This window comes from Peromyscus maniculatus, chromosome 17, assembly GCF_049852395.1.
Source record: "Peromyscus maniculatus bairdii isolate BWxNUB_F1_BW_parent chromosome 17, HU_Pman_BW_mat_3.1, whole genome shotgun sequence".
NCBI classification, from domain to species: Eukaryota; Metazoa; Chordata; class Mammalia; order Rodentia; family Cricetidae; genus Peromyscus; species Peromyscus maniculatus.
The window spans coordinates 57334271-57355747 of NC_134868.1; the positions used below are offsets into that span (position 1 = coordinate 57334271).

General features: G+C 50.6%; 1 protein-coding gene and 1 pseudogene across 1 annotated transcript in view; one reads left to right on the forward strand and one right to left on the reverse strand.

Annotated features, from left to right (window-relative positions):
* Positions 1-7192, reverse strand: part of Tmem255b (transmembrane protein 255B) — a 32571-nt gene extending 25379 nt beyond the window's left edge. The window contains exons 1-2 of the mRNA XM_006981284.4: positions 6858-7192; positions 995-1137 (exon numbers count right to left, since the gene is read on the reverse strand). Of these exons, the coding sequence (XP_006981346.2) occupies positions 995-1137; positions 6858-6912 (198 nt within the window). The 5' untranslated portion in view covers positions 6913-7192. The remainder of the gene's footprint in view (positions 1-994; positions 1138-6857) is intronic.
* Positions 7193-7538: 346 nt separating this feature from the next.
* On the forward strand, positions 7539-8527 carry LOC143269079 (nucleophosmin pseudogene; annotated as a pseudogene).
* The last annotated feature ends 12950 nt before the right edge of the window (positions 8528-21477 follow it).

Here is a 21477-nt window from a genome sequence, read left to right on the forward strand (position 1 = left end):
GACTTCCTGAGGTGAGAATCTCAAACAAATATAGCTGGGTAAAAGCAACCAACTACCACTCAAGGGCGATCTTCGTATTTTTCAGAGAATTCGAGATGCTGTGCCTTCACACCCTCTAGCTCCTGGATTTCAGGATCCCCCCTTTGCCCAGGGAGTGTGGCAGAAACAGCTTGTGTAAGGCTAGCGTCTCTGGAATGCGCTTCATGCAATGTTACAGGAATACTTTTCCTGCATGGACACTTTACACAGAGTCATCTGTGGATTACACCCAGGTAGATAACACGATTCACAAGGTGTGTAAATACAGAGCAATCTAAAGATAAAATGAACAGTAAAGCAGGTTTAGATCCTGAGGCCCGAGAGACCTGCCTTGCTGACGTCACTGATGCTGTCACTGGAGTCATTTGCCCTTTTGTGGGAAGTGAGTGAGAAGCCAGCACAACTGTACACTTCTCCTTGTCCTCATGGTGGCATCGTGAACAACAGCTTCAATCCGTGACCTCCCCACGGGGCTCTCACAACCACAAGCCCATCTTCCAGGAATGAGGTTGGGTTGGTGCATGTGTTAATGTCCAGGGGCAGCAGGGCTGGACCTCCAGGGATCTGACAGTGTGTTGCCATCTCTTCAGACTTCCACAGGCTCTGGCCGTCCTCAGCCTCAGACCCCTTCCCACTTCTCCATGGAAACTTATGTGGCCCTGAATCCACCCTACCCTCACCAAGTCACACTCTCCTCCTGCCCCGTCTACTTCCAAGGCCCTGTGACAACACTGGCCCGCCAGCATGGCGCAAGACAATGGGGCCCAGCTTAGGGCCCTCTGACCAGCAGCCCTCGGGCCTCCCTCTTTGCTAAACGCTCTCAGACACTAAGCATTAGGCTGGGGTCATTTTTCCCAGGACTCTGGCCCCCTCCCACCATGGACCAGTGGAGAATGTATCTCTCCACATGGAACACTGACCATCCTGACCAGCCCCCCATAGGCCCTTGACTCACGATGATCCCTGGGTAGTAGCCGCCCACGGTCACATTCTCTGTCCTGGTGGTGGCAGCAAGACCGATGGTCAGGATGAGCGTGGACACCAGCAGCAGAGAGCCCACAAACCACAGAGAGATCTTCTTCCTCCTTCCAAAACCCTCTGTGAGGAGGAAAAGGGGGGGGGGTAGTGAGCCAGGTGCTGATTACCCACTCTGTTCCAGGCCCAGTTATTAGGAATCACGTGAGCTCCACACCTGTCCTCTATCAACAATGGGGAAACCTGGTCCCAGCTGGGCCAGGCAGGCAAGCAGCCTGTCCCCTCCTCCCTCCTCCCTCCTCCCTCCTCCCTCCTCGATGGCGCTGAGCATAGTCAGGGGTCATGGCCTGAGGCTGCAGATAGGCTCGTCTTCATCCATCTCAAGTCCAAGGAGAGAATGACCTCATGGGGAATGGAGGAGGTGCCATGAGTGTCAGAGGCAGCCTCGACCCAGATGCGGCCGCAGGGGCTCCTGGGTGTGGACCTACCCACCTGGCCAGAAGGTTGCATCTGCAGCCGCAGGCCGTGAGACTGAGCTCTGCCCATGCTACAGCTACAGCAGAGGTTGTTGGACTCAAGGAGCATTTCAAAGGCACTGCGGCTTGCTTGGCCTTTGTCCTGCCTCCTGCCTGAGATACAAACACAATGACCAGGCCCTGCAGTCACTTTGGACTAGGACTTTGGAATGAAGTCACAGGCAGAGAACATCAGAGAGGACATACCACTGAGTATCCATCCTCAGACAAGCCTGAGCACCGTAAAGTGCTCCTCTGGATGGCCTGCTCTGTGCCGCTGAACTCCAAGAGCTGCATAGCTCTCAGGAAAGGGCTCGGCCTCCACTGTACCTCTTGGAGCCTGACGCTTCCTTAACAGCGTCTCCGCTGACTGCCAGACACACCTGCCTCCCCTAATCGCTTCGTAGCCACACACCTGAACCACAGGCTACGGCTAAAACCAAGTGAGAAAACCACGTTCCGCTCTGATCCAGCCAGGCATTGGACCAAGTCACTGCGCTCAGAAGTGTGATGGAAGAAAAGTCTGATGGGCTTCGTGACCCCAGAGTCCTATCCAGTCAACATTTTCAGGGTGGATACACCTGTGACTATGTGTACTCATGTGTGCCTTCATGTGTGTACACACACAGCACAGTGCCAGCTTCATCAGGAAGTGGCTTGCCTACCCAATCACATCCCCCTTTCAAATGACCACTGCCTCTGAACTCTTCACGCTCCGAGAAGTTCTCATTTGAGGATTTCACACATCTTTGATCCGACCAGTGAAGCTTAATACAAGTCAAGGTTATGACCCCCAGGAGAGGGATTGTTACAAATTCGAGACATAAATTCTCAAAGAACTTCAGATGACTTCTCACACTCCAGATGACTCAGCTGACCGGAGAAAGACATTTTTATCTGGCTGACCTAGCAAGGGCACATCTCCAGGAGTAAGACCCCATTCCAGGGGCTCTGTTCTTCCATGTTTAGCCTTCTCACCCTTCTCCAGACCAGAATGTGGCAGGTGTCTTCTCAGAATCTTATCCTAAACCGCCCTTCAGCCCCAGACCTACCATTCCCCAACTCAGTCATCACTGGCTCCTGGGAGCTGGCAAGCGTTGTCCTCCACCTCAGGCCTCACTGCTTCCGAGGTCCCCAAGGGGTCGTAGAGGATGGAACTCCTATTGACCAGGCTCTTTAAGTCCTAGCCTCAAATATGGGTCAGTTTCCCCTTCCCACTCCTATTCCTTTTTTTTTTTTTTTTTTTTTTGCCTCTGAGAGGAAGGTTTATGTCCAGAGTCCTTGGGCCCTTGCATCTGCCTCAGTTCACCCTATGGGCTTACTTGAATACCACCTGCAGAAACACCACACACGTTCACTCACCCCTATGCAGTTTCCTACTCATCCTCACACTCATTCCCCAAATTCCCCATACCCTGCTTAACTGAGCATTCATTATGTACAGATGCTTCCAAATCCCAGACACACTGCCATGAACACGAGGTGAATCCTGTCCCCGTTGGGAGCTCTTGGCCTTGGGAGAGAAGACCCACAGATATAAGATGAGCCACAGTACATGGAGGATTTATTAAGTGCCTAATTCAGCAGAGAAATGAAGCAGAGCCGGAGGACAAGAACTCAGGAAGGAGTGTGGAAACACCTCCCAGGAAATGGGGCCCGAGGTGTTCGGGAGCAGATCCAGCAGTGGGTCCAGATGGCCCTGAGAAAGCCCTGAAGTTGGAGGGTGGCAACTGGGCAGCCTGGAACTGAAGGAACAGGATCTGGAGAGGCTACTGTAGTCAGGTCAGCAGGAGGGAGACTCTAATTCACTTTCTCCTGCATCCACAACCTCTGAGTGAACTTAGAAGAAGCAAGGCAGGCTGAATAGAATCCACCCTAGGTGGCTCAGGCCTCTGAAGGTGTGAAGGTGGCCCAGCAGGAGGCAAAGGGAACACCCTTCTTTGAAAGCACCAGGAACAGGGCAGAGAGCACCTTGCACAGAACACCCTTGGCAGAACATGGGAGAAGCATGCTTTGAAGCAGAAAGCAGCTCCTGGCTTCTCCACGGCGCCCACGGCCCCACCAAGAGCTGGCTAGCGCCTGCAGACACTCAGCCTCGGGAGCAAGCCACTTGAGGTAGTTTGGGTCTAGCTACCACGTAGTCATACCTGGTGCTCGGTCCTACCTAACAAGCAAGTGCTAATGAGATGACGTGTGTAGCGAACCACGTAGGAGCTTTCTCACCTAAAAAGCTTTGCTTTCCCCTTTTTTTCCCTAAGTACATCACACACCAGTTGTATTCCAAACAACTAAGAATGACCCAGAATGGTTGAGATCTGGGTGGACCCTTCTGCAAAAACATCTTTCACCTGAGGTGGCACCAGCCCACAGCACCCTGGGTCATGTCCTCCTCTGTGCTGGGTCATTAGCATGACAACCTAGGCTGGTGGCACTTAGCATTGTTGAGATAACGGTTTCCGACCTGAATGAAGCCCCTTGGCCAAAAGTCAGGCTCTTCAGATCATACTCTCGCCTGTTCATATCCTTGAATCAATTTGCCTTCTTCCTCAGTCCCTTCCTGAGTCTGTCTTACTTCGCCCCTAGGGCAGTGGTTCTCAACCTTCCTAAAGCTGCAACCCTTTAATACAGTTCCTCATGTTGTGATGACCCCCAACCATGAAATTATTTTTGTCGCTACTCCATGACTGTAATTTTGCTGTTATGAATCATAATGTAAATATCTGATATGCTGGATATCTGAGATGCAAGCCCTGTGAAGGGGTCACTCGATATCCCCAAAGGGGTTGCAATCTACAGGTTGAAAACCACTCTCCTAGAGTATTCCATAATAAAAAACCCAGAGACATGAGCTAGGCCTGTCTGCCAGCATTTCCGTCCACAGTTCCCAGGTATAACAAGGTCTGGAAAGTTGCATGGTGCTGGACCAGGCAGTTGAGCATCACTTTCCAACGACTTGGCTGGGAATTAATGGATTCCCCACCAGACAGACAGGGAATCGATTGTCCTGCTCAAAGTGCCTTTTATAAATACATCTGAATACACAGTACGGCATAAACAGAAGTATAAAAAAAAAAAACAAGCCCAAGACCAGAAGGTGAAGGGATCTCTGAACTCCCCAGAAGCAAGCATTTCTACATCAGGTTTTGGAGACAAAAGGCTTTTCACGCATGACAGATATCCAGACAGTTACTGCACCATCTCCCCATCTCCCTCTGTCCTTATCCCGTCAACAAAGGGCTGTTGTCCTGTGCCTAGACAGTGCTAATTAAACCACTGCTACCTAGTTACTGTGGGTGATGACTGAACTCAAGCCCACAAAGAGAAGGCGGCCAAGCAGGGCCATGCCTCTCACTCTCGGGATGCCAGTGTCCAGCTCCGAGTGGGAGAAGGAGGTGTCACCCGGTGTGAATAAGTGAAAGACTTCCATTGGGTGGAGACAGAAATGGTAAAAACCCAGTAGGCTGAGTCTATGAGAATATCCCCAGAACCTGTCTGTGAAAGCTGTCCTACTCATTTTAAAAGCATGGGGATGTTCTGTGGGTGCCACTGAGCCAGCAGGTAGGTACTTTCTCAACTGTTTAGAGCTTCTGTCTACTTAGCTGCAGGTATGGCCTACACACACAACTCAGCCTGCCATCTAGCCATTTTCTACCCACCCATTTCTAACGCATCCCCACCTCACCCCTCATTTCCAAATGCTGTCCTCTTTTCCAGGCTTCTGCCTGTCTTGACTGAACTGCTGACCCAGGCACTCATAGTTTCACTTGGTCTGCCCAGAAGGTTCAGGCACTGACAGACAGCAGGCTGTACTCTGTTCCCCACTTAACTGAGACAGGAGGAGATACCCCAGCCCGGAGGATAAGACTCAGCAGGGCTCTTCATCATGACCTTGATGCCTATAGGACCTGAACCCCCAGAATGAGGTTAATCCTCTGGGGTCTCATGTAATGGCCTGTATCTAGGGTCTCAGGTACTGGGGATGCTGAAGTAAAAGGATCATTTGAGCCTGGGGGTTTGAGACCAGCCTAGGAGATCCCACGAGGCCATATCCTGTAGCAGAGGCAAAGTGACCCCCAAGTAGCACAGAGCTGGGCACTGCTCAGTCACCAGGTTCTGATTTTATATCTAACACTGCTCCAAGCTGTAAGCAAAGCAGCATCAAGATATAACAGTCACAGCCTGGAGCCACCAGGCCATTAGTTGCTGTTAAGACTGTCTCAGTAAAAGACTCCCACAGACCACTTTAAAGTCTGGAGCTCCTTATCAGAAGAAAAGGGTAAAGCCAGAAGCTGCTGCTGTTAATCACCAAGTCACCCTAACATGACAACGGGGGCAGCTGGCAACAACAGCTGTCGTCAACACTAGCTAGCTAGTAGCCGACTGGAGAATGAATGACCACAGAGCATCTGGCCTTAAGAGAGGAGCGTGCACAGAAGTCTCTTCAAAGCCAGATTCCTTCATTATTATTTAACAGCACTACCAATCTAGTTTCTGAAGACTCCCCTAAAGTGTCTCAGTGAAGGGCGGAGGCTATCACCTGGGTTCTTAATGATGGGTCGGCTCTGAAAGCATCCTTCAGAGTCCCCCATCCCCCGCCAATCCTTTAATCCCGCGGCAGAGGGTCACACAGGGTTAGAAAGTCCTTTAAGTCTCTCCCACCCCCTGCCCTCCTGGAACAATGCCTGGCACCCCTCCAAGGCCTGACTATGTCCCAGAGGAGCACCTAAGCCCAAGTGGCCTGAGCCAGAGCCTGCAACAGGTTTCCTGGTTTCCCAGAAGGACCTGGCTTCTGGCTTGATGTGGGAAATCAAACAATTAGAGATGGAGCGGCCGGGGAGTGAGGTGGATGGAAGCCCTCGCTCGCTCGCTCGCTGCCACCAACAATACCAAAATGCCCTGAGCACCATTCTCCCTCTCAGGCAGGACGCGCTCTCTGGTTCTTTCAAACAAACATTTCCCAGGAAAGTTTACAAAGTGAAATAAATACAGTGGGACTGGAAAGGTGGCGGTCCGGAACGGCACCACTTAGAAGTACCCGGGTCCGTTAATAAAAAGACAGAGTAGCGGACAGAAACAGAATGGTGTGCAGCATAGACTGATGTGCGGCAGAAAGATGACGTACCTGTGTTCCTGTGGCTCGGTGGCCCGCCACATGAACTTCAAGAACCCAGCCCTGAATCCCCAGCCCCAACCCCAAGGGAGTCCGGCACCCAGAGCCCTGAGCTACGCCAGTAGTTCCCCTATTAGAGGAGCTAGAAACGTCTAACCCAGCTCCTGGGCCCCCCAATTGCCCGTTGTCGGTGGTGAGATAGGATGCCGGCAGCTAACCTGTGGTATCCAGCAGAGCCAGAGGGCCAGGCACAGGCGGCTGGAGCGGCTGCATTCCCGAAATGCCCTCCGCGGGGAGGGCAGCGCTCTGAGGCCGCCACTGCTCCTTCTGTCTGGTTAGGTTTCAGGAGGCCCAGGAGCAGCCCCAAGAAGCGCAGCCCTGGATCCGCTGCCCTCTACTCCACGGACACTCTTTCCTACCTCTCCTTCTGTCTTCCTCCCTCCTCTGGTCATCTCCCCTCTCCCTCCACCGCCACCCCTCTGCCCCCTCCATCTCCTACACCTCCCTTCCTCCCTCTTTGGTCCTGGTGCCTGTGGCTCCTCCTCCGTTTTCTCTCCTCCTCCCTTCCCTTCCCTCTCCCCCTCCCCTTCCTCCTCCCTCTCTTCTCGTTCCCTTCCAGTCTCCAGCCCTTGGAAATCAGAGTCTAGGAAAGGACCCTGAGCTTCCTCTGCCAGAGATGGAAGACAGACCCACTGAGGAGGAATGTTCCTAGAGAAATACTGTGGGCTGCTGGCCTGAGCCCAGCCCTCCATCAGAGGTGGCCACTGACCAAGAACTGGATGGCCCAGATGGAGAGAAACGCAGCAGGTGCAGACCAGGGATTCTACACAGGTGCTGGAAAGGACTCAGCTCCTGGCTTCTTCAGACCCCGGTGAGCTGAGCCCTCCCACATCAATCATTAAGAAAATGCTCCTGGCGTGATTCCGTCCTGCGTGTCTGTTCTGCGGAGCAGTGGGCAGTTTCCTCCGTCCGACTTCTTTCACATCGAAGTGTGCACCTCCACCTCATGGAAGACTCGATGGACATGGACCTGAGCCCTCTCAGGCCTCAGAACTACCTTTTCGGCTGTGAACTAAAAGCTGACAAGGATTATCACTTTAAGGTGGATAATGATGAGAATGAGCACCAGTTATCACTAAGAATGGTTAGTTTAGGGGCAGGGGCAAAAGACGAATTGCACATCGTAGAGGCAGAAGCAATGAACTATGAAGGCAGTCCAGTTAAAGTGACACTGGCAACTTTGAAAATGTCTGTACAACCAACAGTTTCTCTTGGGGGCTTTGAAATTACACCACCTGTGGTCTTAAGGTTGAAGTGTGGTTCAGGGCCTGTGCACATCAGTGGACAGCACCTAGTAGCTGTAGAGGAAGATGCAGAGTCAGAAGATGAAGATGAGGAGGATGTAAAACTTTTAAGTGTGTCTGGAAAACGATCTGCTCCTGGAGGTGGTAACAAGGTTCCGCAGAAAAAAGTAAAACTTGATGAGGATGATGAGGATGATGACGAAGATGATGATGAAGATGATGATGATTTTGATGATGAGGAAGCTGAAGAAAAAGTTCCAGTGAAGAAATATGTACAAGATACCCCAGCCAAAAATGCACAAAAATCAAACCAAAATGGAAAAGACTTAAAACCATCAACACCAAGATCAAAGGGTCAAGAGTCTTTCAAAAAACAGGAAAAGACTCCTAAAACACCAAAAGGACCTAGTTCTGTAGAAGACATTAAGGCAAAAATGCAAGCAAGTATAGAAAAAGGTGGTTCTCTTCCCAAAGTGGAAGCCAAGTTCATTAATTATGTGAAGAATTGCTTCCGGATGACTGACCAGGAGGCTGTTCAAGATCTCTGGCAGTGGAGGAAGTCTCTTTAAGAAAATGGTTTAAATAGTTTGAAATAATTCCGTCTTACTTAATTTCTTTAACAGTTGATATATCTGGCTGTCCTTTTGATAATGTAAAGTGAGAACTTTCCCTACTGTGTTTGATAAATGTTGTCCAGGTTCCATTGCCAAGAATGTGTTGTCTAAAATGCCTGCTTAGTTTTCAAGGATGGAACCCCACCTTTTACTTGGTTTTAAGTATGTATGGAATGTTATGATAGGACATAGTCATAGTGGTGGTCAGATGTGGAAATGGTAGGGAGACAAATATACATGTAAAATAAACTCAGTATTTTAATAAAGTAAAAAAAAAAATGCTCTGCAGATGTGCCCATGAGGGATAGGATGGAGGTGTGTTCTCAACGGAGGTTTTTTTCCAGGTTACTGTAGCTCTGTAGCTTGTGTCAAGTTGAAAAAGATAATAAAAATTAAAATAAAATAAACAAGACTGGGTGCCATGCACAGCAGCAGTAGGAGAAAGTAAGTCTTTTAGAGAATATGAAGGTATTGTTAAAACTATTTTGAGAATCAGGAGTATAGCACTCCATGATAGAGAGTTCACATGCTCCATGGTAGAGAGGGCTTACGTGGCACGAATGGCATGCAGAAGGCCACAGGCTTGACTCCCTACCTGCAAAAAAATAGAGACAAGGGAAGAAGGAAGGGGGTGCTTGAGAGGGTGATGGAAATCGACCTCTCCTCCCCGAGGAAGGCACTTGAATGCTGTGTCCTTAGTGAGACACAGTTGAGGACCATTAGGTCATTTGGGGCAGGCTGAGGGAAGGCTGCTGTGGGAAGGAGGGGCGGGGCTGTAAGAAACGAGAGAGTGGGGGCTGGAGAGATGGCTCAGAGGTTAAGAGCACCGACTGCTCTTCCAGAGGTCCTGAGTTCAATTCCCAGCAACCACATGGTGGCTCACAACCATCTGTAATGAGATCTGGTGCCCTCTTCTGGCCTGCAGGGATATGTGCAGGCAGAATACTGTATGCATAATAAATAAATATATCTTTAAAAAAAAAAGAAAAGAAAAGAAACGAGAGAGTGGACAGGGCATAGCCCAGGTAGGTTTCTAGTAGACAGTGGACATAGCCCAGGTAGGTTTCTAGTAGAAGGTGGACATAGCCCAGGTAGGTTTCTATCGCTTCACTAAAGAGGCTATGACCAAAAGCGGCTCGGCGAGGAAAGAGCTTCTTGGGCTGCTGTGTCCGACCACAGTCCATCATTGGAAGAGGCCGAGGCAGGAACTGAAGCAGAGACCACGGAGGAACTCTGCTTGCTGGCCTGCTAACAGTGGAGAGGACTTAGTGCATCCACAGTGAGGGGGCGGGATGCCTGTACAACCACTCAGCGAGCGATATTCAGGCGTGCTGATGATAATCCCACAAACCAGCACGGCTTTAAGAGTAGCCCAGGAACAGACCCTTAGCAAGTCCTTCGGAGGAGCTGCGGTTCTACACTTCTGGTGATGCCAGAATCATCCAGTCTTTTTAAATTACTCTTGGGTTGAGGCAGAGCACCCCCGGGAAGTGCAGCCTCTGCTGGGAACTCCCGCTGTCCTCATTGATACCCACTGAGACACAGAAAAACGGGTGCCCACAAATGCTTTTCGTGGGCTCTGACAGCCGCACAGATGGTCCCAAACAGAATATCCATCACCAGGGAAGAAAGAAGCCAAGCCAGCCAGGGAAATCCCAGGGCACCCAAAGCACAGGCGTCGTACAGCTCAATCTGAATAGATATCAGAGAGAGACCCGGGGAGAGTGAAATCTCCTACAACCACAGTGACTGCCGAGCAGTGTCTGACCTCTCAGTACTCTCCTGAGCCTCCATCTTGCTCTAAACATTCTCCCCGTGCCGGGAGGCATAGCCGTGAACAAAGCAGATGAAGATGCTGGTGTACGGTGATAAGGTGCGTCTCCAAGGGCTCGGACATTGGCAGCTTGGAGAAGGTCCCCATGCCAGAGAGTGCAGAACTAGCATGTGAGAAACTAAAAGGTCTGGGACCCTTTTCTAAGGAATGTGGGGGGCTCTGGGGTTTGTTTAGGCCACTGAGAGGCCGCTGTAGGAGCCGAGACCTATGTTAGGAGGTTCAGGATCCAGTGCACCTTGACAGTGGCCTGACCAAGATAGAGATACACAGAGGAGGAGACATGGCTAGGTCAGAGACACACCGCGCCGGTGTGAGACTTTAAAGGATGCTGTAACCAGCACGTGACTTACAGGGACATCGAAGCCAGTACATAACCACCAGGGATGCTGCGGCTGGTAAAGGCCTGTGCACTGAGGCTGGTTTGTGACTACCAGAAACACGGAGGCCAGTACATAACCAGTAACAGGGACTCTTCCATCAGTCTTCTAGCACCTTAGGTGCTGGGGCCAGTACTAAATGCCATTGAGTGTGCCTATTGATACGAATGTCATGAATTAAGCTGAGAACGATGTCTCAAACCTGCAATCCCAGTACTCTGAAGGCTGAGGAAAGAATAGGTCCATGAGTTTGAGGCTTGCCTGAGCTGCAGGGAGAAACCTTGCCTAGTATTTGTGTCAGGGTACAGAGAAGTCTGTGGTACCTATGCATCAACACACTCATGCTATTTGGAAGGTTTCTGTGAGGTGTTTTTAATTTGTTTTTTGAGGCAAAGCACAGAGCAGAGCAATTTCCAGTCCCTAAAAACAATTAAAAACAAGAACAGTTCGGGAACTCCTACAGAGCCTCTTCCCAGATCACCAATTGTTGACAGGATGAGGAGGGAGGCGGCTTATTTTGTCCTGGGGAGCTGGGCCCTGGGTGCTGTCCCCTCCCAACACCAGACCCGTAGCAGCTATTCTGTGTGCCAGTTTCCACAGAGCCAGCCAAAGCCTTTGCAGGAAGAGAAATGTTCCTGGTGAATGTGAGGAGGTTGAAAGGGGTTTCCAACTGTGTGCATGGGTCAGGCCAGGCATACCCTTCCCAGCAGCCCAGTCTTCCTTCATCTGCTACCCATGGGCATGAACTGGCTAACTCTCCAAGGACCTCTGGTGTCTAAGCCGCCTAGGATGTGGGGGGATGGGGAGCTCCCTCCCTGTGGAGGAAATCGAGGCAGCAGCAGCAGCAGACAGGCAAGGTGGGTGCCTTTGTTCTGAGTGCTGGTTGCTCAGACCTGGCTAGGAGCTAGTCACTACAAGCAGAGAGATGCCCCTGCTTGGCCCTAAAGGATCCCAGACCCTGGTAGGGATGCAGATGTGGAGACAGATGGCCTCTAAAGAGATACCGGGCATGTTTCCAGCTCAGCCAACAGAGGACAGGGAACAGGCAGGTGCCACATGCAGCTGCAGGAACCAGGCAGGCTCTGGCAGGGGCCTGGGGCTGGTGCTAACAGGAGCTTGCCCAGGGGGGTCTGTGGACACCAGATGCCCGGTTGCCCTGGTCCAAACTACAGGAAGTGGGAGACATGCCAAGTATTTTACAAAATTGGCCACAATCTGACTGTTCTGAGTCTAAAGGGTTGTGTATACACATTAGCAACACAGCTCGGTATAACTAAGTTTGAGGATGTCTGTTGCAGGCCGTGGCTGAGTTCCTTAGTGGTCTTAGGAGTCCTTCTCTTGAAGACTGCAATGAGGTGTGTGTCTGAGCACTTCTAAAAGCTTCCTTTGGGGAGAGGTGATTGACATACAACAAACTGTACTTTTTTTGAAATGGAAAATTAATAGATATTTTTAAAATACATTTATTTATATACGCGCATACATGCATCTATACATGCACGTGCATGCCTGTACATGTGCCGTGTCATGAGTGTGGTGGTCATAGGATGGCTTGTGGGGGTTGATTCTCTCTTCCCACCACCTGGGGCTTCGAACTCAGGTCACCAGGTTTGGTGACAAGCTCCTTCACCTGCTGAGCCATGTCTCTGGCCCCATGTCACAGACTTTGACATATACATCCACAAAATCACCAGTACAGTCACGACGGGGAACACATGTTCCCTACTCTAGAGGCAGTGTGAGCCTGTGGAGGGGGAGACCTAAACAACAAGGCTGACCAGAGTCTCATGCGATAGCCAGCTTTATTCGGAGCATCAGACAATCTGTGCTCTGAGGGTTAAGAGTCACCTCAGTAAAGTGTACAATCCCAAGGACAAGCCACACGTGGCCAAAACATGCTTTTCCATAGACGCGTATGAAGAGCAGCAGCTGAAATAAACTCACTCCTGTCCACTACACCTGGGAGGGGTGTGAAAACACACTCCAAGAACAATTCTGGGTTCTGAAGACACAGAGATCACAAGACTCGTATCTTATTTTCTTGGAGTTTTCTCACAAGCACTCAGAAATCTCCTCACAAGACTCTGTTCTTGGACCATGTTCTGACACCCATCCACTGTAGCTGTCTTGGTAAGAAGGAGGATAGCTCAAAAATAAGTTCTTGTGCTATCCGAGTATTAAGTCAATAGACCCCACAGGTTAAAATTTCCCTGAGAATCTGGTGTGGATGGAAGGGAAAGGCTGGAGCCCTGAAGCCAGCCAGAGAAGGAACTTTCCTCCCAGGAAGAGACCTCATGCCGTTCTGACAACTTAACAGACCATCTCTCAGGACAGAGCAGAGCTGAGACCACGATGGGCCAATAATGAGTATCGGACCAGGGCTACTGAGTGATTCACCTCATACCCTCTCGATAAACCTAAACCTCATATCAGTACCCAGAAGACAGACTTGAGGTCATTGGACATACTGATTTGTTTCTCTTCCTGCTGTGGCCACATTGAATAAACCCTTTTCTGCTTTTCACATCCCTTATTTCTGTAATTGCTATGCTGGAGACGGGAGCCAAACCGTGCTGGCTGGGATGCCAGAGCCCAGGTTTGCACCCTCTAAACACCAGTAACGCTGTCCCTCCATGTTTTCCTGGCTTTCTTTTGAACCCCCACACAGCCCCTCCCTCCCTGGTAACTCAGCACAGTGCAGCGTTTTAGAAGTCATCGCAATGTGCTTTTTGCTGTGGTTTCTTCCACTCAGGGCTCAGAGCTGAAACCCACACATGCAGTGACTGCCTCCAATTGGACTGTGTCATTCTGTGGCAATGAGTCCATCCGTTCATTCAGAGGCCACTTGGGCATTCAGTAAGGTCAGGCTGTTCAATGCAGAACTTCCAGGAATAGCTCCCATCATGGGGATGAGTACTCTCACTTGTCTTGGTGGGTGGACTTGGTTGGTTGGAATATGTAGAGATAACCTAACCTCACACAACTGCGTAGCTGGACAATGAAGGGACATTTTAAGAACCTTTTCACAATGTGGTGGATGTTGATGACAGTTGTTCCAGATGTTAGTTGGACTGAACTGAGGGATACCATCATAACTCCAAGGACTTATTTATGGGTGTGTCTGGGAAGGTGTCCTCAGGGAAATTAGAGTAGGGGGGGAGAGACCTCTACCGTTGGTCATGGTGTACAGTGCACAGGATTTGCTGGTAAATGGCTATACTGTTTTCATGTGCTTATGTGGTGATGTATTGGGTATCAAATAAAGCTTGCCTGAGGATCAGAGGACAGAGCCAGCCACTAGATTAAACATATAGGCCAGGCAGTGGTGGCACACACCTTTAATCCTAGCACTTGGGAGGCAGAGGATCTCTGTGAGTTCAAAGCCACCCTGGACTACATGAGATTGACTCAGTCTAGGAGAGAAACAGAGCCAGGCAGTGGTGGCACACACCTTGAATCCCAGTACTTGGGAGTCACACGCCTTTAATCCCAGCACTTGAGATCTCATGCCTTTGCTACCAGTATTTGGGAAGCACACACACCATTTTAATCCCAGCACTAGGAAGGAAGTGAAATGGCTGGGCAGAGAAAGACATATAAGGTGTGAGGAGACAGGAACTAGAGGCCTTTTCGGCTGAGGACTCGGAGGCTTTCAGTCAGAGGATTCATGGAGATAGGATCTCGCCTTCCATTCGGCCTAAGGATTCAGTAGTGGTGAGAAGTTTCTGTGGTGACTTATTCCTTTGTCTCTTTGATTTTTCAGCAATTACCCCAATATCTGGCTCTGAGTTTTTTATTATAAGACCTTCTAGAATTCATGCAACATGTTTATCACGCGGCTTGCTATTTTAGGACCCGTCCTTCTACCTATATGAAAAGTTAACTGTACAGAAAACCATCGCGCTCTGCAGCAGGATCCTCCTCCGGCTCCCTCATGCCGCCTTACTGCTCAAGGCCCAGGCCTGGCTGTAGCAGGCTTAACTCCACGGGGAGCAATAGTCTGGAATCTGGGTATTTTTAAAATATAATCTAATTTCGATTCCCCAGCAAGCAATCGTGAGAGATGACGAAATCTGCCTTCTGCTGGCCTGAAGACCATCAGAGAGACCTGCAAATTGCTTTGACATTTGGAAGGTAACTAGGCAGTTATGACAGGCACCCACTTCCTCACCAGCCCCAGATTCCTTCCTGTTTGCAGCCAAGTATTTACCACAGCCTCAGGTTTCCTGCCTGGACTTCCTTTCAGTGCTCTTGGGCTCAAATGTTGCCTCAAGAACAAGCCTCCCAGCAGCTCCCACACCCAGGAGCGTTCATTAAAGCCACCCTGCCTTCAGAAGGCTCTAGGAACTGTAGAGTCAGAAGCAGACAGGGCTGGCCCTGATCGAGTACCTATTGTGTGCCTCACAGAGTGACGATACTTTCCACATACTGCCATTTAATCCTCACAGATGCCATGGGCTTGTCGCAGATGGGGAAACCGAGGCATTGAATAAACTTTCCCAAGGCAAATGGTTGGTCGGTGGGAGAAACAATACACACATCAGGTAGGTCTGATTTCAAAACGCAACTGTGTCTTCTGAGAGGGAAAACATGCACTCCCCTGAATCTCGATCTTTAGTCCAGCTTTGACTCAGCCACCCAGCCGAGTATTTATTGATTTCATCTCTGTGCAACAGAGTGGGAGAGTGGCAACGAAAAGCCACACAGAACTTCCCTTGAAGGACTTAGCAGTGGTGGTGCACGCCTTTAGTCCCAGCACTCGGGAGGCAGAGGCAGGCGGATCTCTGTGAGTTCGAGGCCAGCCTGGGCTACAGAGTGAGATCCAGGACAGGCACAAAAACTACAGAGAGAAACCCTGTCTCAAAAAAAAAAAAAAGAACAGTTACAATTATAGCAGAGCAGAGGGGACCAAAGCAGCTCATTCAGGGAGTCCCACACTTGCCACCCAATCTTGGGGTGATCAAGAGCTCAGTGGGTAACTCACCTTTTGGCTGGTCACGTGGGGCCGGGCTGGTGCCCAGAGCAAGGGAGAGTACATGAATGGTTCCTGGAAGCAAGTTGGACTCCGTACGCAGCCAGACCCATGGTGCCTGCTTTTCTGGCAGAAGGACCAGGGTAGAAGCAGAGACTCACAAGATCAGGCTTGCCTCGGGCCTGATGAGTGGAGCCGAGCAGGCAGAGCCCACAGGCAGAGAGAGCTGTGTCACGGCACCATGCTCTCAGGCTCTGGGCTGTGGCAACACTTCCCAGGGGTCTCTTCTTGCCTTTCTTCTTCACTGCAGGGTTTTCCTAGAAGAGCATCCCCCCCTGACCTGGGTCCTGTCTGGCATGTGAAGATGGTGGGGGCTTGGGCTTGGCATTGGCACACAAGCTTCAGTCTGACTGTTGTGGGTCTCCCACACAGGTGTACACTGCTCACACACAGGCTCACGTGCGGATCAGAATGCACACACACACACAGGCTGCTCACACAGGCTCACATGCATATCAGAATGCACACACTCAGACTACTCACACACAGGCTCACATGTATTCGGAATGCACACACTCAGATTGCTCACACACAGGCTCACATGCATATCAGAATGCACATGCTTGTGTTGCTCTCACACAGACTCACATGTGTATCAGAATGCACACGCTCACACTGCTCACACACATATCAGAATGCACACACTCACACTGCTCACACACAGGCTCACATGCATATCAGAAGGCACACGCTCACACTGCTCGCACATAAGACTGGCTCTTAGTTCCAGGTCTGCATAGAGATGTGTCTCAGCGGCAGGTGACCGCTGGGCAGAGGCACATCTGGCATGATCCACACATTTCCCCTGATCTCCACCTGAGATCGGGGGGCTTTATGTGACCTCCTCCACTCCTGCTGTTGTGGCTGAGCCTCTCTGTCCCTGTCCTCAGCACCTCTCCTCAACTCCAGGAGTCTCCTTCCTGGTTTTTAAAAGGCTGTCACTGCCCAGGAATCCTTGCCTTCCTTCTTTTCACTGTTCATCTCTGCTCTGGCTTTAGGCTGTGGAGAAACCAAAAAGGCGAAGACTTTGAAAATGTCCCCTGTCCCCCTGCTGAAACTCCTCTCTGATCTATAAGCCTCACAGTAATGAAGTGCCCTGTGTCGAGTCCGGCTGGCCATGCAGCCTGCTCACTGGCAGGTGTGTAGGGAGGTCTTCTGGTCACACCAGGAGGAGGGAGCTGGCCTAGGTGTCCAGGAAGGCCAGAGTGCTGAGCCTCAAGGTTTATCTTTCATGATTAAAAGAGGATGACAACTATGAGTCCTATAATCAGAGCAGATCTACTGAGAGGTACATTCACCTCATTTCTTCTCTTCTCAGATGGACTCTGGATCAAGAGATACTCAATAATGTGCTGGAGGAACCCATTAAACTTCCCCCAGACTCTGGGTTAGCCTCTACCACCTGCTGGGTAAGTACATTTAGAGGCCAGCACGCTGAGTGAGCCTTCACCTACGTGGCTCACACTGGTCAGATTGCTAAGGCCCCCACTGATTTAGGAGACAGGTGACAACGGGGCCCTAAACAAGGATACAGGCTTCACCTGCCCTCAGCATCAGCCACAAAACTTGTGGTCAAGCCGGGCGGTGGTGGCGCACACTTTTAATCCCAGCACCCAGGAGGCAGAGGCAGGCAGATCTCTGTGAGTTCAAGGCCAGCCTGGTCTACTGAGTGAGTTCCTGGACAGGCTCCAAAGGTACACAGAGAAACCCTGTCTCGAAAACAGAAAACAAATCCTTGTAGTCACCTTCCCCAGCCTCGTCTACAGTTTGGCTTTCCCAGCATCTGTTTGGATGGAATGGCCAGGGCCCTGTGTCATCTGCCGGCTCAGGGCTGGGGAACTGGGTAGTGCTGACACACACACACACCCTCCTGAAACTAAATAGCCCATGAAATGAAGCTGGAGATGAATAATGTAGACCGAACATAGGGAGACAGAAGCGGCCACCCTCCTGCATGGACAGGTGGGAAGTGAGCTCAGAAAGGAGATGTTCTCAGAGACATGAATTTTTAAAATTAATAATATTCAGAGCCCTGCTGAGAAGGATTTTGCAGCTGTGATACATGATAGCATTCACTCTGGCTAAAGGTCACATGGGAGTCTCTAGTGACTCACATTTCCACAGGACACACAACACCCCACTCTCATCCCATCCCACTGAATGGGGTCTTTCCCGGCAACCACCGTCTCCTGGTTTAGCCAAAAGGTCTACGAAGCACCGTGTGCAGCAGCCCTGCCCCACAGCTGAAAGGAGAGAACACAGGTACCGGCCATCGGGAAACAAGACCCAGCTACTCCCTGGGCCTGGGTGCCCAGAGCCTATCAAATATCGACCTGCCGAGGAGGACAGACTTGGACAATGGAGGAGCAGCGGGTGCCAGTGCTGTTTACACCCTGCGCCATGATCCTGCTTAGGACCCTAGCCCACTGGTCTTGGCAACGACTAGGTAACCTTAGGAAAGCATTGCTGTGTAGCTATGGCTTTCGAGTTGGTTTTTAAAACACCAGATAAAACTCTGTCTTGAATGTTTTCACATTTATTTTCAACATCATGTCTTCAAGGATGTCTTCCTTCCTGCCTTCCTTCCAGGAGCTGTGACACCTGACCCCTGGTGGAGCATGGTGCACGGGTTTGAGCAAACCAGACAGACTCTCATATGACAGAACGGGGTGCAGTATGATGGCACAACATTCTTTGGGCCTTGTTTCAGTGGAGCTCATGTCCAGGATGGTATGTATCTGACAGACCCAGAAAGGATGTCAACTAATGAAAAATCAGCGATGTGCCACAACGGAACAATCCCATGGGGAGACTGACGTGCTAATACCACCCATATTTGGCTCGCAGGAAAGAAACCCAACCTTACCCCCAGTTCCTTCGATGGGGACCTGGCTATGCCCAGGCTGGATACCATCCTGAGCACTTAGGCCTTTCTTCTTCTCCTCCAGTCTTCCCCAGCCAAAGCCAGGATCCCTCGGCCCAGCCACAGGGATGGGATGCCTGCTTTGCAGACTCTACTGTCCAGAGAGCCCCTGCTGACAGATCTGTCAGCAGCCTTCTGCTCCTGGTGCTACCCAGTCGGGGACAGCTGCTTCAAGGCAAAGGGATGAGGGTAGCAGAAGGCAGTCCCCAAGTTTCCAGGGCCGTGTGGTCACAGGTATAGCCCCTGTTGCTTTAATGAAGTCTGTGGTGGGAGCCGTGGGAAGCCCCATCATCTACGGTTACAGCTTGTCAGTTTGGGGACATCCACAGTGTGTTTCCTTTCTGTTCGCCTCAGGGATTTGATCAGCTGAATTCAACAGATATACTCACGGATACATATGACATCATCTGCATAATATTGACATTATCTGCATAATAAAGACAGTGCCAGAGTGTGACACGTTCCTAGTGCTGAATATTTTCAGTGCTGTCAAATCAAATAGCTACATATCCATCCTGCCAAAAGGAGACAAATAGAGCCGTTCCAAAGACACACACACACACACACACACACACACACACTCACAGATGCACACAGATGGAGCACATGTGTCAGTGTGTCATGGGTAGATTGGTAAATGAAAAAAAAAAGAAAGAAAGAAAAGGAAAGGACATGACTGCTCCTGGGTACGATGGAGGAGAGAGTTTATTATAGATATGTGGGAGGGCATAGTCAGAGTTAGGGACATCTGGGAGAGTCCAGAGTGGACAGGACCAGACTGAACTGTGTCATGTGAGGAGAGGGGGGAGGGACAGGGAGATAGGAGACAGGGGAACCAGGTGCCGCAGCCAGGAGGCCCCAAGGAACAAAGAGAGCGGGAACCAAAGCGGTTGGATTATATAGGGAAGGGCAGCTGAGGAAGGGTAGCCCAGTAGGGGGTGCAGTATGCCAGCCAGGAGGACCCTGTAACAGGCAGGAACTGAGGGATGCCAGGAGAACCTGGCAGCCAGGTCCGTTTTGATATGTTAAATAAGGCCCAGGTTTGAAACCGAACAGTTTGCATGACTGGAAAAGATAGCACAGAAGAGAGACCGGAAATAGCTGGGTGATGCTTTTGCATGTTAGGGATTTGGTCTGGACCAACCAAATGCAGATCATGACTAGCTAACAACTGGTGAGTTCAGTGCATTGGCCACAGTTAAGAAATAACTGACAGCCACAAAATACCAAGTGTCCCTCATCCCTTCAGCTTCCCATGGGACAAGCTGCCAGCCCCTCTCCTCCCTGGATGATTTCCAATGGATGGGAGCTGATGGAGAAACATCCCCTGGAGGTGTTGGTGGTCTGGGCTCACTTGCATGCACTGAGGGATGAGTGTCCAATCAGCTTGTATGACACCCAGCTCTGATCCAGCCCTTTCTGAACCACAATCTACCTTAGAACCACTTCATGGGTGTCTTGATGACTCCTCTATTGCCATGACAAAACGCTATGACCAAGGCAACCTTTAAAACATTTCATTTGGGGCTCACAGTTCCAGAGGATTAGCGTCCGTGGTCGTCACAGAGTGGAGCATGGCATCAAGCAGGCAGACATGGTGCTGGGGAAGTAGCTGAGAGCTTACATCTGATCCACAAACACGCAGTGGGAGAGAAAGAGAGCTAACTGGGAATGGTGTGGGCTTCTCAAAGTCCATCCCCAGTGACACACCTCCTCCAACAAGGCCACACCCCCTAATCCTTCCCAAACAGTTCCAATGGGAAGCTAAGCATTCAAATATATGCATCTATGGGGCTGTTCTCATTCAAAGCACCGCAGTGGGGCTTTAAAAAATTCCATGTGCTAGCCGGGCGGTGGTGGCGCGTGCCTTTAATCCCAGCACTTGGGAGGCAGAGCCAGGCGGATCTCTGTGAGTTCAAGGTCAGCCTGGGCTACCAAGTGAGTCCCAGGAAAGGTGCAAAGCTACACAGAGAAACCCTGTCTTAAAAAACCAAAAAAAAAAAAAAAAAAAAAAATTCCATGTGCCCAGACCAACTAAGTCAGTCATGGGAAAGCATGGCTGTTTCTAGAACCTGACTGTGACTTCCTTGTACCAGCTGTTGAAGGTCTACTGACAGGCCCCTCAGATCTTTCCTGAGAAGTGGGCTTTCTATCATGGCCACCTAGCAGATTTGGCCTTGGCCTCAGCCCCCATCACAAACCTCTTTCCTTGCTTCTCTCCACTTTGCCTGACACTCTAGAGAATTTGTGTGTTACTTTGACATCGGCCATATCCCACAGAAGCAGCCACCATGAGTGGGGTTTTTCTCTACTCAGCCTGGGCCAGGGCCTGGGCTAGGCACTGCCCGGTGACAGGATTGGTAAGTGCTGCTGGTGGAGAGCAGAGATTGGCACAGGATGATTTCCCTGGCAATGAGCTCAGCAAACCTTTCTCCACCTGTCTCATGGGTATGTGGACACCCCACCCTGAAAGTCCCCTTCCCGGGTTCCAGGGGACACCTCCATCCTTCCTCACACCCTTCTTCATGTCCCACCTATCTTGGGTTAGCAGCAAGGTCTGTTCTATTCTCCATCTTGTGAATTTTTTCCAAACTCTGGGAGCTGAAGAAATACACACATGCAGATACCTGACATCAATGAGCTCCCAAAACCTGACACTTACCCGAAGGATCCAGGGCCACACCGGGGCCAAGGAATAGGAAGCAGCGCCAACTTTCTTTAGAAATGTCATTATTTGCCCACACCTCCCCCTCT